Here is a 16209-nt window from a genome sequence, read left to right on the forward strand (position 1 = left end):
CAAGAAAATGTGAGCTACCTTCTCAGAAGGTCATTACCCGCTAAAATACGAATACAGTCAACACTAGACTCAAAAGTGTACACGGCGAGAGCCACGGATCAGCGAAACAGAGCTGTTTGAGCCGCTGACCAGGCCAGTAACAAGCTTGTCACCGAGTGCACTGATGCTTTCCTCGAACTCCTCAGCGCTGCTCGCATCCCACTTGGCATTCTTGCCGGGAACGGCACCCTTGCCGGAGAAGGCAATGTAGAGAACATCTTCGTCGTCATGACCGCTATCGGCATTGTACTTCTTGCCAAAACACAGATCAGCCGTAGCGAGACTCGCCTCGCCGATCAAGGGCTTGCCATCGTCACCGTTGGTGTCACCCCAGACAGCGTAAACAAGACGGTTGTTGCAGATCACCGCCACAATACTCAGTGGCTCCACGCCGACCTTGCGAGGATCAAATGTGGGGTGGTAGTCGCCTTCATTGCCGAGAACGATGTATCTAACCTCAAGGTTAACAACTGAACGTCAGGCCGAGAGAGGGGCCGAGAGAGGAAACTGTAATCAGATGAGCTTACGGGTGTATGTAGGCGTTCAAATCCGAGATACCACCATATTCCTTGACCTCATCCTGCCATCTGGTCTGTGATTGAGTATCGCTCGAGCCTCCACAGCGACCATCGCCCTTGGTTTGATGACCATCGCAGTCGATGTCCATGTTGGCGAGCTTGCTACTAGGGCCCTTGAGATAGAATCCTTTGTCCTTCATACCCTTTCGGCAGTACCCGTAGTTTTTGAATCCGTCGTCCTCGTCGTAGAACCCGCCCTGGAGGAGGTCGCTTCCAGAGCAGGTTCCTCCATTCTTGACGGTGTCGTAAAAGGCTTTCAGGCCCCTGGGGACATCCCGGGCGATTCCAGCTTGGGGACCAAAAGCAAGAAGAAGAGTGATTGCTGCAGCGGTGGATTTTAAATGCATATTGAAGCTTTGGGCTGAAAATATTTAGAAACCGGAAAGGAAGTTTTGGAATTCTGACTTGATGACCATGGAAGAGAAGTGAATCGGATACTCTCTTATACCACGATAAATGCTGCCATGGGTGTTCTCGACTGGAATACGAACCCGGGCCGGGAGAACGACACGATAATGGGGCTGGGTGTCAGCGTATCATCACCTTCACAGGTTTTTCTTGTATGAGGAACAATTAGGCGAATCAAACTATTTGGGGCCGATCATGACCTCGCTAAGGCCACGGCGAACACTTCCCTGGACCCCAAAAAACCTGACGAAAGCGTCACGGGCGTGAAAATAGGAAACCACAAAAGTATAAGACGAATGGACCTGTGGGCTTAGTCCAATAAGAGCATTGTCTGGACAGGCACGTGGCGCAGGTCATTGTCCCTGCAGAGAAACGGGGCGTTGCTTCGTTTAATTTCTGCAAGGAACTGCCTGACGATCGCATGGGGCCAAGATGAAATGGCTATCCGCCGGACAAAATCATACGAGCTGTGTTTTGGAGATTTGGGGCACTTTGATATACTTAACCTGATCAGGTTAGTAAGTACGAGCAAAGCACGAGCCACTCTGCCCTATGTCGCATACGGACAATTTTGGGGTGGGCCAACCCGCCTTCCGGATGTCTTTATCCTAGCGATCTCCACTGATCGTCGCTGCCACATCGCGGATGAAACTAGCGCCATTTGCGCCCCAGCGCCATTTGCGTCGGCGGTTGTATTTGGTGACTGATTGCTGATCGAACGTCGCAATTCATTGAAGTTTCCAAATCTGACGCGTTCTTAGGTCTCTGGAGCTTCTTGACTTATCTCATTGAATGCGTAGACCGATCTCGGAGGGCTGTCGGAAGGTTAGAGGCGGTTCGCTGAGAATACCTCGGCCAACCGTCTATAGTAACTTGATCACCATGCTTCCGCGTCTCTGAGAGAATCTAAGGAATCCGTCTATAGGCGATAGGCTACCATAGTGGCTCGAACATACATGGAATTTGAGTTTCGCAGGATCACGACGCTAGGCCCTTCGCAGATCTGAAGCCACATAACAAAAACACGGAGATGAAGCATTCCAGGGAAGTTCCACAGCTCATCGGCAATGGCCCAGTCTAGGATGGCCCCAATCGCCTGTTTGAGGACTAGGATGACACCTGTGGATCATGGTCATTGCCACTGCATGGCAAGAACGTGGGTCGAATCTTTGTGCAGGCTGCAGGGACTATTGGGGGAGAGCGTAGTTGGCTGTTTCGCCTTGAGAACGAGCATGTAAAAACGGGGCGAGCGATGGTAGAGGAGTTACTAAAAGGAGATAGCTGGGTTTAACGTCCAGCCAGATACACAGCCAGATACATGACTCATGATGGATCGGGTCCCTTTTCCGCGGCCCTTGGCAGGGGTCATGACTTGCCGAGCTGCAGTGAGTGGGGCTTTTCGGGGCCCTGGATTGAGTGATCCCAACTAGTATACGGCTCAGGGTGACTCCAGAAAGCTTCGTTGAAAGCTTCAAAGCGTATCTTCTTCGATACGAAATTGTTGCTCTTGATCGTCACCTCTTGCTGGATTGGGGAAGCCGGGTTGTAATGCGTTGTTTCAGGCGTTTTACTGACCGGACAGGCCCCCCTTGATACTATGGGATGCTGTAGGATGTGACTATCAATGTTCTCTGGAAGCTCTACATGATGGCTGTCAAATTCAGCCCCCAATGCGCCACATTGGCGATGTGACATCGCCGATCGCTCCCATTCTCATGCTGCCCGGGCCGGTGTCAGTGCTCAGGCGACCGGTGCTCTCTGGCACCTGCCGGGCGTTCTCGAATGGCTTCATCGAAGCCAGCCGTGAAGGCGAAGGCATAGGGGGGGCAGGTAGAGTAATTATGATAAATGGAAGCATCGCCACCTCGAAAATTCTACCCCAGAATCGACATTGCCTTGCTTGTTGTATTTTATTACTATCCACCTAACGGGTGTTCACTTGTCCCTTTGCCATCAATATGAGAGTCATCGAGCTCAGCCTTCTGGCCCACCTTGCCAGCTCCGTCTGCGGACTTGCGTTGGGCCAGCAGCAGAGTGAGAAATTCGGTCTCAATGCCGACTGGAAACGCAACAACCTTGTGCAGGCTCGGAAAAATGGGTCACCCACGTCCTCCCTCTTCTGTTGCGTTGGCTAATCCTACTGCGGATACCAACGCCTGGAAGAATATGCAATGCTCTCAGATTCAGGGAGATACCAAGCAACAGTGGGAGGAAGCCAATGCCAAGGCCGCGTGGGACACTACCCTTGCGGCATGGGAGACTGATCCAAATGGTGGCTTCCCTCAATACATCAGCAATTATCTGCACGGGCCGAGTGGCATGCGATGTACTGATATCTCGAGTGAGAACCGCTGTTCCCAGCCGGTCGATTGTCAGGACGCTACCATTCCTGCTGGGTATGTTATGTTGATCTCTAGTGTGAGCTGCTGAGACGCCGCTAACATTTGTTAAGAGCGATGATTTTGAATGGGTTCGCTGGAATTCATCAGGTGCGTTTTGACTGAAGAAAGGACGTCGACTATAAATACTAAAAGAGTATTAGCTGCATGCATCGGCCTACCAGGCAATCGAAACGGTTCAGATCGACGTCACGGACCAGTCTGGTACCTTCACTTCTACCTTTGCACCTCAGCCACCGGACAACTCGCTGCTGGAGAAGAACATTTTCGACGCTTGTAATCTGGTTTTCAGCTTCGGAATCTCAATGATTTTCAACGTCGGTATGTTTTGCAAGACTCACGTGACCGTGCACTTCGAGAACGCTGGGTTAATATTTTCTAGCTCTTAAGAACATGGAGAGTCTCATTCTCAAAGGCATTGCTGGTGATATGACCTCGGCTGTCCAAAGCACTGTCGGCACCTACTGGAAGACCAACATGAAAGGGTATGATTCTTATCTTCGTTGAAATAAAACCAATCCCCTGACAGACATACAGTGCGGTGGAAGGACTCAAGGCGCAAAACACCATAGCTTCATACTTGGGCGAGACGATGAGCACATGGAAAGATCTGGAGGCACAATACCTGCAGTCTATCTTTTCGGGAACTGAGGGCTCCAATGGTACCGATGCTCTCTATGCACTTATTGACAATGGCTCTATGACAAAAGTCGCAGGTAATCTAGATCTCAGCGGCACCAGTAATCAAGTGAAGAAGATCGTTTACGGGCAGATGATCCCCTACGCATGGAGCGTCTCGCCTAGTGGATCGCGGCCGTTTATCTGGTGAGTCCCAATTTTTGATTCCCTCTTCGATGTTGGAGTGAAGTGTTTTAATCAAAAATGCAATCATTCAGGCAAAGCGATGAAGATTGCGATGGGTCGACTAAATCCATCCCCGAAAGCGCCAGTTATCTCATAACGGACGACACTGCGGTCAAGACGAATGTATGCTACCGTGGAAAGATTCATTACGTTCTGAATGCGCACAAGAATGCCGGTGACTCTTTCCGCACCATGCCCCTTCCTGGTGGCGATCATACGACCCTAGATGGATCCGCATGGGGTGGTATCATCCTCGAGGATATCGTTGAGAGCAGTGTGGAAGGGTGGATCGCAAACAACAATCATAACGGCTATCCACGCCCGGACACTGATAAGATTGTCACCAACTTCGGTAGCGTGGTCCCCAGCGTTCGCACAGCTGGTTTTTTCAATCTGCCAGTCTGCGGGAATGTGTCTGCTATCAACCAGTCTCTGCAAAATGGGGATGGGAACTCGCCCTACTGGCCCTGTGACGCTCCTGAGGGGTACACTAGTAGTGGCACCAATATTGTATGTTGACTCCAATCTCCGACGCTCTAAAGAAATTTGCTGATGTGAGGATAGCACGTTAGCAGTGGATGCATTGTGATCAATGACGCGAAGCGCTGCCAGACCTGGGGTGGACCGTACAGTAAGTCGTCTCGAGTACTTTGCCAAAAAAGCATCGCTGACAATACATAGACGTCGCCGACCAGAATCAAGGAAACAGCACGGCCACTATATACGCCCAATTTGATGGCGACAACACTCTTAACCAAAAGGTCACACCCGGTTGCAAGATTCAGCCTTCGTGGCCTCGCGGCTACGGTGATCTCGACTTCACCGACAACTGTCTGAGAGACCGCAATGGCCAGAAAATTGAGTGCTGTAGCAGCGGCACGACCACTACAGATGTTGTAGAGAATCCGTATGCCAAATAGACGTACGTACATTTGGACCGGCCAGGTTTGGCTCAGAAATTTCTGAGGCTGGGACAAAGGCCAGAGCCTCATACCGCATAGGCTTAGTCAGTTCACACCGCTATAGTTATCTAGTTTCTTTGAGCTCCTATAGCTTTTAGTTCTATACATATCCCACTGCGACCGTCTTTCTTGCCAGCCTGAGATTATAGGGCCTGGTTAGCCTTTCATTGGTTTTATATTAGCTTTTTTACATATTAAGCAAGTCTAAGATTCGAAGCACGACAACTATTTTCAAATATATTTTATGTTGCTAATAATCCTCCTATTTTCAATAGGCATAGCAGGGTATAGTATATGTAATATTGACATTGAAATGGGTCTTTAGAGCGATGTATATGATCTCCATGAAGGGACTAGCTCCGGGATCAAGTGGGAAGGAATAATGGATCAGAATATCAGAATAGCGGCATCCAACCAGAAGGTACGAATGTACCGGGCCTGGTAGGGTAAGTATAAGGAAGGGGTGCACACCCTTTGGCAAACTCCGCGACGAATTACGATTGCCAGTTCCCATCTCATCTCATCTTCATTTACCAACTGGTCGAAACCTTTCTTATCTCCGACTTCTCCTTCGGCTAACTCTTCACTGATATCTGCGAGATTTCTAACGAGAGAAACCGGCCAAATTCAACTTCCTCCTCTACGTGCCCCTCTCCTTGCTCCCCTTCCTTCTGGTAAGTTAATTAAACCTACCCTTTGAGCGGACGCGCATGTAATCGGGGACGAGCGATTAAAGAGGTGCTGGATATCTTCTGGGCCGTCACAGCCTCTATCGCACCCAAGGACGCTACTTTCCAATTCTTCGCGCCATGTCCTTTACCTCGAAACAGATCAATTCCGAGAAAAAGGTTGCGATGCTAGACTTGCATTAAAGCTCCGAGTTCACGAAGGGGATTGTGGTCTTCCAAATCCCAATCTGCCCAAAATACATGCTGCATTGGAAGATTCCTTCATATGAATGGACAGCGAGAAGTAATCAGAAAGAATCTACGAAATTTCGAGGAATTTGACGGGCTTATTCCAGATGGAAGCACCATCCTGGAGGACCTCCTTGTGGCCAGCCGCTTCTCAAAAATGGTCTCTCCACTACCACTAAGGCCAACCCAGGCTTATTTCATTCCCGTCCGCAGAAGTTGAAATCACCAAGTGTACCTTGTTTTTGCCTACACCTACGGCGTACGATAGCCTAACGAATCACATTGTTGTGTCCTTGGCTTTCTGGCATCTGCCCAAGCACCCTTTCTGTATCTAGTTACTGCATCATCTTCTCACTTCTCCCATGCATAGTGTGTGAGTTGAATGCTACTACGCGTTGTCTAGTTCGTTTTGTCGGTACAGTAAAGCAAACCTGACACTAGGAACCTTAGAAGTTAGAAGCTACTATTAGGCATACTCAGCTATGTATCAGGGAAGATTTCAAACCTGAGTGGGCTATAGCGAGATATGTATTGAGATAGTACTAGACTGCGGCACTAACCGCAAAGACCGCGGTTAACCTAAAACCTAACCAAAACCGCAGCGGTTTTGGTCTTCAAATGAAAACCGCTGCAGTTTTGCGGTTAACCGCGGTCTTGTAAACAATACAAACATGCTAAGCCTCGTGACCTGCTGGGCAGATAGATTTTTATGCAGTTCTTTTGGTAATTTTGTTGTTTCGGTCATGTATGAGAGCTCTGACTAATTGTCAGGCGAAAAATCATCTCCAGGATATACGGAATACAGAGACTAGAGAACAAAGAAACTGGATAGAAGACCAAATCAAGAAATATAATCTGACAGTATTTAAGCTACAAAGGCGCCAGTTGGAACCCCTCTGGCATTTTAGGCTTCTTGCGAATCCGCGTCGCTCGCTGTGTGCCTTCGTGTTCCATTTGATCCTCCTGCGAGCTAGTACTTCCAGAACGCGCTCGTTTTTTTGTCTCTCCTGATGGCTCCTGTCTATCTTCCTCCTCCTCCTCCTCCTCCTCCTCCTCCTCCTCCTCCCTCCTCCTCCTCCTCCTCCCTCCTCCTTCTCTCCTTCCTCCTCTTCATTATCGCTAATTGGATCCAATGCTGGAAGAGGGGCTATTGATCCTCTGTCTTGTTCAATCATCGCTGCCTCACCCGCTAGTACAAGCTCTTTTGTAAAGTCAATCTCTCTCTGTTCAACCTCAAATTTTACAGCACACGATTGCAGCATCAACTCCTTGATAGTATCAGCGTTAAGGCGGCCCCGTCTGTAGTGACAAATATCTCGAGCACAGTTAAAAAGACGCTCAACACCTGCGCCACTCGCAGGAATTAAAAGAATATCCCGGGCTAGTGCAGCCAGCACTGGGAACTCTTTTTGATGCTCCCTCCAGAATAAACGGGGCTGTTGTGAAATAAGGCCTAGATAAAATTAGTATCTGAGATAGACAGATACGTAATTAGACTTACCTTTTGCAAGATATCGAGCCAGTTCATCATCCTCCTCCTCTGCTGGTACTTCTGCTGCATAAAATGAAGTCTGTGAGTCACATAGCATCTCAATCTCATTAATATCACTGGAGTTCTGCCGGAAATCAGAGGATGATTCTTCAGCTTGATCCGAAAATCGCCGTTTGTATCGCCAGAACTCTTTTTCAAGACACCCACGATATCTTGCACCAAAATCAATATCCCCTTGCCAATCTCTTGAGGTAAAGAATCGAAGTTTCTTTGATGGGGCAAGAATAGTAGCAATACCATAAAGATCCCCATAAAACTCCTTATCAGTTGCTTGATAATACTCAGAAAGCTTTTCCCTTGCCGCCTGTAATGCCCTCAGCATTGATTTCTTCCATGGGAGTCTCTTTCGGCGAAGCTGGTTCTCGGAGTTCTCCAGGTGATTGAAAAGCTTATTGTAAACGCCAAAGATAAGATGGATTGTGGTGTCTTTTGTTTTCGAGAGAGCAGTTGTAAACTTAAAGAATGGCTCAGTGATACACAGTAAGTAGTCGATCTGACGCCATTCTTCTTTGTCAAGCTGAAAATGGAGATATCCGTTTGCTGTACAGTATTCTTGAAAGCTCTTCTGTAGTCGTTTTGCTCGGCCGAGCATCAGAAATGTAGAATTCCATCGAGTCCGTACATCTTGAAGAGGAAGCAGTCGAGGCTCCTGGGACTGGATTACAAGAAATGCAGCTCGGCGCTGAGGACTTGCATTAATAAAGATGGCAAGATTTCGGATCTACAGATAACTATTATTAGCTGTTATTCTCTCTCTCTTTCTGCTGAATCATCACATACCTTGTTCAAAGTCTGGATAATCTCTCTCTTTGATTGCTGGGAACGCGCCTGGCGCTCACGGTCATCTGACCATCCATCCTCTGCCTCATTATTGGATGGCATTGCTTTTATTTTTCCGAGAAGTTGATTCAGACTCGGTTGGATCACATGGGCCAGGCATGGAACACGGAATATACCATTACCAAGCCCGTCACTTCCAATGCCCTGACTTTTAAGCTCATCCTGAATACTGAGCATCATTGTATTGTTATTGGTAGCATTATCAGTTGTTACTGACAGAACCCGATCGGCAATTTTATACTTTTCGAGAATACCAATAACTACTGAGCATAGGTTACTCCCAGTATGTGAGCCTTGTAAGGGTTCAAAGCCAAGTAGAGCCTCTCGATACTCCCAATCGTCATCCAGAAAATAACCAGTAATAGCCATAAAGCCCTGCTGGAAAGGTGATGTCCAGCAATCAAGTGATAGAGATAGTCTACTATCCTCTGGGAGCATATCTATTATACTCTGTTGTCCTTGTTGGATATTCGAGTGTAGTTGTCGGCTAATCGTCCGGGGCGAGGGTAGTTTGACCCGTGAGGGAGCAACAGCAATTAGATCAGCTAATTCCTGGAATTCTGGACGATCAAGGATACGGAATAGGAGCCGTGCGACGAGGATAAGAGAAAGGACTTTCTGGGCAAGCGCTTCTTCAGAGAAAGTAGTTAAAGTTGCTCTTGAAGTTTGTGACTACAAATTATAAGTTATTAGCTAAAAGCAGTATCTTAAAGATAGTATATATACTTACCTGCTTTGCAAGTAACTTGCCAATCCCATGCTTTGGATGACAGGTATTCCCTTTCAGATGTGTGTTCATTGGTGATGTTCCTCCACGCCGAATATTTGGATGAGTAAGTGTAGTAAGGCAACGCTTACACATAACTTTAGGCTCTCCTGTCCGTTCATGAGCTACTTGCTCAAAGTGAGCCCAGACTGAAGCTCTCTTTTTGTGGTCCCAATGAATGGTGGTCTCGATGTCTTTTCTTGTGCCATACTCTGTTTGAAGCCACCACTCAGTGAAATCCTTCCGAGTTTGGCCTGTTGCGGGGTCCATTTCTACAAGGATCCAAAATCGCTGAAGATGTGGCCCAGTACGTGTAAGGAATAAGGGCGCTCGCGGTAATTGCAGTTGTTGAGAGCAAATGGATGGTGTAATTGACTCGGTGGCAGTCCGACAATATGTACTGAGTGATGGCAGGTCATCTGGTAGGAGAAAGTCAGTATCAGAATGCTGATCGGTGAAGACTGATAAAGTATAGGCCATCTTTGGCTATGGTCTTGAGAGCCAATATGTGTAAATGAGAGACAAACAACTTACAAGATTCGACGAGAGGACCACAAACACCAGACGCGACCGAGGACATTGATGTGTTGCAAAAGCAATTATAGAGTGGAGTCAAAGATATACTCTAATTGGATATTAGAGCTACTAATACGGTTATCCTGCGGTTAACCGCAAAGACCCCTCACAATAACCGCACTAAGATTACCAAAAACCGCAAAAACCGCAAGATAACCGCAAAATACCCCTGAAAACCGCAAACACCACAGGAAAACCACAAGGTAACCGCAGCACGACCGCAATATAACCATTTATCACTGCAACTTTGCACTTTTAGGACATATTTTTTAACACTTTTATATTGTAATACTAGATTAAAAATTATTAGAGATATGTATTTGAAGAATAGGAGGGCAGAATCATAAGTTATTAGCCCTATTGGCTGGAAGAATTTACCGCTCTTGATGACTCAGCAGCCACCAGCCCCTTGAAATGTAATTGAAATGAGAAAAAAAAATTTAAATTTCAATATTTCGTAATGAGTTGGCCAATTTTGTAATTACAACATCACTAGTGGAACCTCCGGGTCGAACCGCACCTCCGAGGTGCGGTGCGGTTCCATTACGAGGCCTAATCGAACTCTTCCGGCGGCGGGCACTTTCCATCTTTCCGCTGTGGATTGGGCGGTCCACATCCGTCCACTCGGATGCGGCGTTCTGTTGATGTTTGTCTTGGCACTTTTCTTTACAGTGTGTTGTGCAGCGCGCTCTTCAGTGAGCAGAGCACTAGCCCTGTATAGGGCCGTCTTCTATGCGAGGCAGATGCGATCCATCGTTGCCGGTCGCCGTCGACTTCTAACTTTCATCTATGTAAGCACAAAACAAATTTTAATCTGATTCAGTCCTATCTTAGAATCCTTTGAGCCACATTGGGACTACCTTCCTTGCAAATTGATCACTAGCAATAGATAGCAACCTATCAGTACTACAGAACCAGGATGAAATGAGGATAACATCCAGAGGCGAATCAACTGATACTTCGAGATTTCATCACAGCGGAATGGCACGCACGATTGGCCGGCGTTGTTTCCCGGATCTTAAAGAGGCTACTTGGCAAATAAGCAGGTAAAGCAGGCACGGACCCGCTTGTTCCGATCAGGAGAAGACACCCCACCCAGCTTGTGGGCCGAACATCGACTTAAGAAAAATAAACGAAGGGCTTTGTAAAGGATTCGAAATGTTCCACCTTCCATCAGTCGTCTTCTTTCTCTTCAGGCCTTTCGACGGTGTTTCACTCGTGGTCGATACCGGAAGGCAGGGTAGCCTGAATACAACAAATCAATTAACACAATCCTTGTAAGGCTAACCGTTTAATCCCTCTCCCATTCTCACGAGTCTCCGAATTTGCGTCTCCCATCTCAGTTTTAATTCCCGTCATCCCTCTTGATTCATTATTCTCATTATTCCTGAGTGCTGATCATCTTCGTCAGGAAAGCATATACAAGGGTCCGATCCGGAAGCATACATCGTCCACAACCCAGTCTCACATAGACTTCTCGCGGCCAAATCTGCGATAATCCGAATTATATGATCTCTCAAGCATCGCTACATCCGGTGAATCAGCACCCAATACCTAGGCATATCAGCTCAAATCACTGCTAGCGATCTTGACAGCAAAGAAGGCTTAGCCGGAGACAAACTCAGACGAAAAGTCTCACTAGCGGAATCAAGGTAAGCAGCCCCAATCTTCCATCCTGTACAGATTTTGGTTCTTTCTATCCCTTTTGACCAACTCCCTTGGCCTCGGATGGTGCGAGGGACTTTTTTTTCCTAGATCAAAGGCTGAGCCGGACCTGGATTTTAAAAATAGCTTCGGAGCAACTGCAGCAGACAACCAGATTGTCCCCTCTGAGAATATAGAGACAGAGTTTCAGCACTACCATTTCCTTCTCATCCAGTTGCTAAGCATTATCTCGCACGGCGAAGACGCGGATGTGTCCAGCATGGTTTCCTTCATCCGATCGGGTGCATCCCATAGCCAGATCTTCGACTTTATCAAACAACAACCCCGACAGCCAAACGAGATAAAATAGGTCATTTATGTCTTAAGCATGCGCTTCCCTGGGCCTCAAAGAGACCATTCCAATGAGGTCGGGAGGGGAGTTGGGGGCGAGAGATCAAGATCTGACTATTATATCAACGAGAATCTGTCTTCGCAACCCAAGTTGTATGTTTAGTAAAACTAAGCTTTCCGCTTGATTTCTTCTAAGTATGAAAAGGTGGTTTCGGGTCATCTGTCTAGTATTGAGTTGGATTCCCGAATCAAATTCAGCTCCGGCTCCGGTGCATGGTAAGTCGTCCGCCTGTCTCGCGTTCCTTTCCGAGCAGAATGCCAATAAAAAAATGCCGCTAATCTTAAAGTGATACCAATATCCAAAGGATAACAGTGATGCTTTCAGATTTCCTGGCTCCGTTTTATTGTAACAAGCTTGCCCGAGAATCACCATTTATGACATGGAATATGTTGCATCATACACAGCGAGAAGTTTTCTGACTACCCTGCTATTTAAAAATTTCCCCTTCTTTCTTTTCAAAAATAGAACTTCTCATGATACTGCTTGATACGTGCGCTTTATCTATAGGGGGCGAGAAAAGGAGACCTGAATGGAAAGGAGATTCCAACGTTGTCTGCAAGTGAGCGGAAGTGCAGGAAATGCATATTCGGAATCCAAATAGGAACTTCTGAAGGTCAAGAAAGCATATATGTACTCTGGGGGAGTATATCACCTCATCTCCCTAATCGTAAAATGAAGGTGGAACGGCGTTTTTTCTGGAGAGTTGGGTCGGCAAAGTGAAAGTCGAAACATATTTCCCTCCGACACACGTCATGTTTCTCGGGTCGTGCCCAAAACACGTTAAACCGCGTCAGGTTCTCACTAGAACCATATTATTATTGAAACGTATCGTAACTCCAACTTTGATGAAATTTCTAATTACTCTAGTACCACTTTTGCTTGAGCTACACCTATGAGGGATACTATACTAACTAGGATCCTGGTAGGGTGGGACTGGTACAGTTGGTGAAGCAACGAGCGCCATATTCTATGCCCCCAACGCCCCGAGCATCCCCCGACGGTCAAGGAAACCATTGGTTCGGTTTGAATGCCAATTATTATTTCACTACGCTGGTCTCTGGTTCTTCCATCTGCTATGTGAATGGGGAGCTTGGTGGTGAGTTCGGTGATCTCTGCACCCGTCACCTATCTCAGGCTGCCATTTAGCATACCCCATTTGAAAATATGAATATGTATATGACCAGTTTAGCGATTTAAAACTGAAGTTGTACTAAGAAGAGGGGATTTAGGGCGGCCGACAGTAAAACTACTCAGCCGGGGTACATTTATGAGCCTTGATAGGCGGAATGTAAGAAATAGCACTGGGGTAGAGAGATTCAAGACGTGTATCATTTAAAGAAAACTGCCGGTAACTTAATTATCGGCAAAGTTTTGCCAAAATCTTATCTTCGACAGCCTTACAGATACAGATACACTTGATCTTGGGTTGAGAGCCCACTATAGAGAGTATTCCTTGGCTCCTTTATAGACGTATTGATAGATAATATACTATGAAAGGACTCCGTACGCGGCCCATAAACCAAATTCTTAGAGAAAAAGCCGAATCTGGGCCTGATTTAAACGAATGTTCCGAGGGCAAGTTGCAGTCTAGGGAGGGGGAATATTGCCACGGAAGTGCTGAGAAAGGAGGTATTGGACGTAGGGTAGGCAAAATAAAGTGGAAATACCTGCAGCGTCAGCTCTGGTGGAACGTCATCTCAGAAAGCAAGTGTAGTGCTAGCAACTTGGTTTGCTAGCCGGTGGTTTCCGTCATTGGCATTAAGGAAGCCAAGCAGCTCAATTCTGGAACAACATGACAAAGTGAAAGCTCTGAAATACTTAGGCGAGTGCCGTGTAGTTCGGAATCTCCGCCCCTCGCGATGGGCCAACAAGAATAGAGGTTATAGTCAGTGCGTCCAGGACAACGGCTGGAGTCACAATCGTCACCCAAACCACCGCCTTAAAAGAGTCTTGGAAATGTCAGAGGTTGAGGCTCTGGAAACGCGTGGTCTGCCACAGCTGAGAACCGGAGAGAAAAACGGGCAGACCAAATTTTGCTAGCATGCGGATGGGTGAGCGCGGACTTTTTCTCCGGACGAGTGCCCATAGCATTCGTCGACTTTGCAATGCTACCCATCTCCCGAGCAGCAGCGTCGCTTCCCTTTGTCATGCGGGTGACCAGAACTGATTTCTGATCAAGCTGACTACGATTGCTTCCTCCTAGGTCCATCCCAGCGAGGCTACCGAAGCTCTATGGAGCTCGGTCGCACCTACTCCAATTGCCCCTATGCTGACCGGAGCGCCGCGAACCCGCCCCCTTGGAACCTCGACAAATAATGCTGACCCAACGAATGACTTCGACTGGACAGGTAGCTTGGACGCCAGTTCACTATGCGCCGTCAATAAGGTCCACCCTGTCAGGTATAGGTCGAGCGATTCTGACTGCCCATGTTCATCTCGATGCAAATTCTCACAGCGAAATGGAGACGGGAGGAATAACGCGACGACCGCCACCCAGTAGCCTTCAAACAACGGAGGATAACAATCTGGAAAGACCAAAGAGACTTGTTGCAACGTTTATTGGGCCCCGGTAAGTCGTTGTCCTGTTGTGGTTAGGCGTTGATAATGAAGGTTCAAAGCAATGACTGATGATGTAACTCAGTGGCGGCCCAGCTTGTTTAGACAACACTCACCCAAATAGCACCGCGTATCTGCTGTCACAACGCGGTCACATTTAACGCAACAGGTTTGTTGAGGAAAGATCATGGCGTTTGATGGAATACGGCAATATGGTATAGGTCTGGATCTTCTGGGGGTCAACGCTCAAACGCCCCCATTCTGTCGCCACAGCGGCACATGGTCCCTCTAGCTGGTTAAACTGGAATAGAGAATTGACAGATATCAGTCAAGTTCCACACGTGCAGCTCCGGCCAACTGAAAGGATAAGGTGCTGCAACACTGTGTCGCCGAGGTCGCAAGACCGCGAGCCATCAAAGTGGCCATCGAAGATCCATCCCGCAATGCGTTATCAGTCTAAATGTGATCTTTTGGCGTTTTGGACGGACGGGAGAAGGGAGTTTGTATCAGGGTGATGTGCTTGGGACGGTCGGAGCCGAGTTAAGGTACACAAGGATTGCACCCTCGTCGTGTCGCGATGGAGTATTGTGATCGGTTCGCGTTGCAAGGCGACAAGGATCGCATGATGCATCCTGTGTCTGAATATATCAGTTTCAGCCGGACAGTTTACGAATGACCGAAGATAAAAGCGGAACTGACTCACTGAAGGACAAATACTCGGCGTGACGCCGACAGGCAAATCTCAACGGCCATTTCCTTAACCTATTAGATCCCGTTGCTTGCAAATTGCACAAGTATTTCCAAGCTTAATAACCATTTATACAATCCCACCAGTCATGGTGTCTCATCCTCCAAAGGAGCTTTGTATGGCGCTTTCAACCGCAGAAGATTACCGACCTGTAGTATGAGAGTGCCTCCCAACTCCACCGGTTTGCTGAGTAGACTCGCAACTCCATAGCAATTTGATGGTATCATGGAAAAGCCTGTGCAGTATGAGAATCGTTCTTTCTTCCGGAGGACTCGCTCGCTGGATGGACCGTGATTTGGACGGAGGGTATGTCCCTTCAACGTGTCGGGGGGTAAGGGTCGCTCGATCGTGAATCAGTCTTTCTCTGCGACAGTCAGCATTATCCAAGGGAACAAGAAGGGCCAGTTTGGCCTGGATTTCCGCTACGCAGCAGTGACTGATGATCAGTCCCAAGTGACGAAGGTCACGAACCCTGCCATGACTTTCGCCAACACCACGATCCTAGGGGGATGTGCTGCGTCCCTGGTTCATGAGCACGCCCCGGAAATGGAACGAGGCGAGACGTGCCTTATCAGAAAGTCAAGAAATGCTCGCCGCTTGCACAGAGCTTCTTTAAGCACTAAGCGGGTAAGAGACCACCATCGAAGATACCGTACAGAGCTAAGTACAGGGCAGCCATACAGGGTTGGTGAAGATTCCGACTGGGTCGGCTCGGCTACGGACTCGTCAAATCAAGGTCAAGTAATACCCCAACAAACCTATCAGCCGAAGAGAACAGAGAATCTCATCTTCAATTAATCGATTCTCGACCACTTCCCAGGTTCATAGAATCCTAGAAAATCACTGGAGCACAGCAACACGACTTGTTCATTATGGCCACTCGATACTGCGTTACTAGACCAACTCCGATCATCGTCATTTACCGCCCAATTTCTCTGCGGCGGCGAG

General features: G+C 47.7%; 3 protein-coding genes across 3 annotated transcripts; 1 reads left to right on the forward strand and 2 right to left on the reverse strand.

The window, feature by feature from the left end:
* Positions 1-69: 69 nt before the first annotated feature.
* Positions 70-964, reverse strand: N7533_010555 (glycoside hydrolase family 75 protein; the record flags this gene model as incomplete). Its single annotated transcript, XM_057107205.1, has 2 exons — positions 70-490; positions 567-964. 2 exons carry the CDS (start codon positions 962-964, stop codon positions 70-72), a joined length of 819 nt encoding a protein of 272 aa, XP_056956422.1.
* A 2019-nt stretch (positions 965-2983) lies between these two features.
* Positions 2984-5208, forward strand: N7533_010556 (uncharacterized protein; the record flags this gene model as incomplete). The annotated part of the gene is made up of 9 exons (XM_057107206.1): positions 2984-3151; positions 3213-3421; positions 3478-3514; positions 3568-3745; positions 3807-3909; positions 3962-4249; positions 4321-4798; positions 4853-4919; positions 4970-5208. The coding sequence occupies 9 exons, from the start codon at positions 2984-2986 to the stop codon at positions 5206-5208; spliced, it is 1767 nt and encodes a 588-aa protein (XP_056956423.1).
* A 2192-nt stretch (positions 5209-7400) lies between these two features.
* N7533_010557 (uncharacterized protein) lies at positions 7401-9905 on the reverse strand (the record flags this gene model as incomplete). Its single annotated transcript, XM_057107207.1, has 6 exons — positions 7401-7432; positions 7492-7620; positions 7669-8440; positions 8500-9231; positions 9290-9744; positions 9860-9905. 6 exons carry the CDS (start codon positions 9903-9905, stop codon positions 7401-7403), a joined length of 2166 nt encoding a protein of 721 aa, XP_056956424.1.
* Positions 9906-16209: the final 6304 nt, after the last annotated feature.

The sequence above is a fragment of the Penicillium manginii genome (assembly GCF_028828005.1).
Source record: "Penicillium manginii strain IBT 31320 chromosome Unknown utg000007l:1.0-2284322.0:1.0-2285126.0, whole genome shotgun sequence".
Taxonomy (NCBI): Eukaryota; Fungi; Ascomycota; class Eurotiomycetes; order Eurotiales; family Aspergillaceae; genus Penicillium; species Penicillium manginii.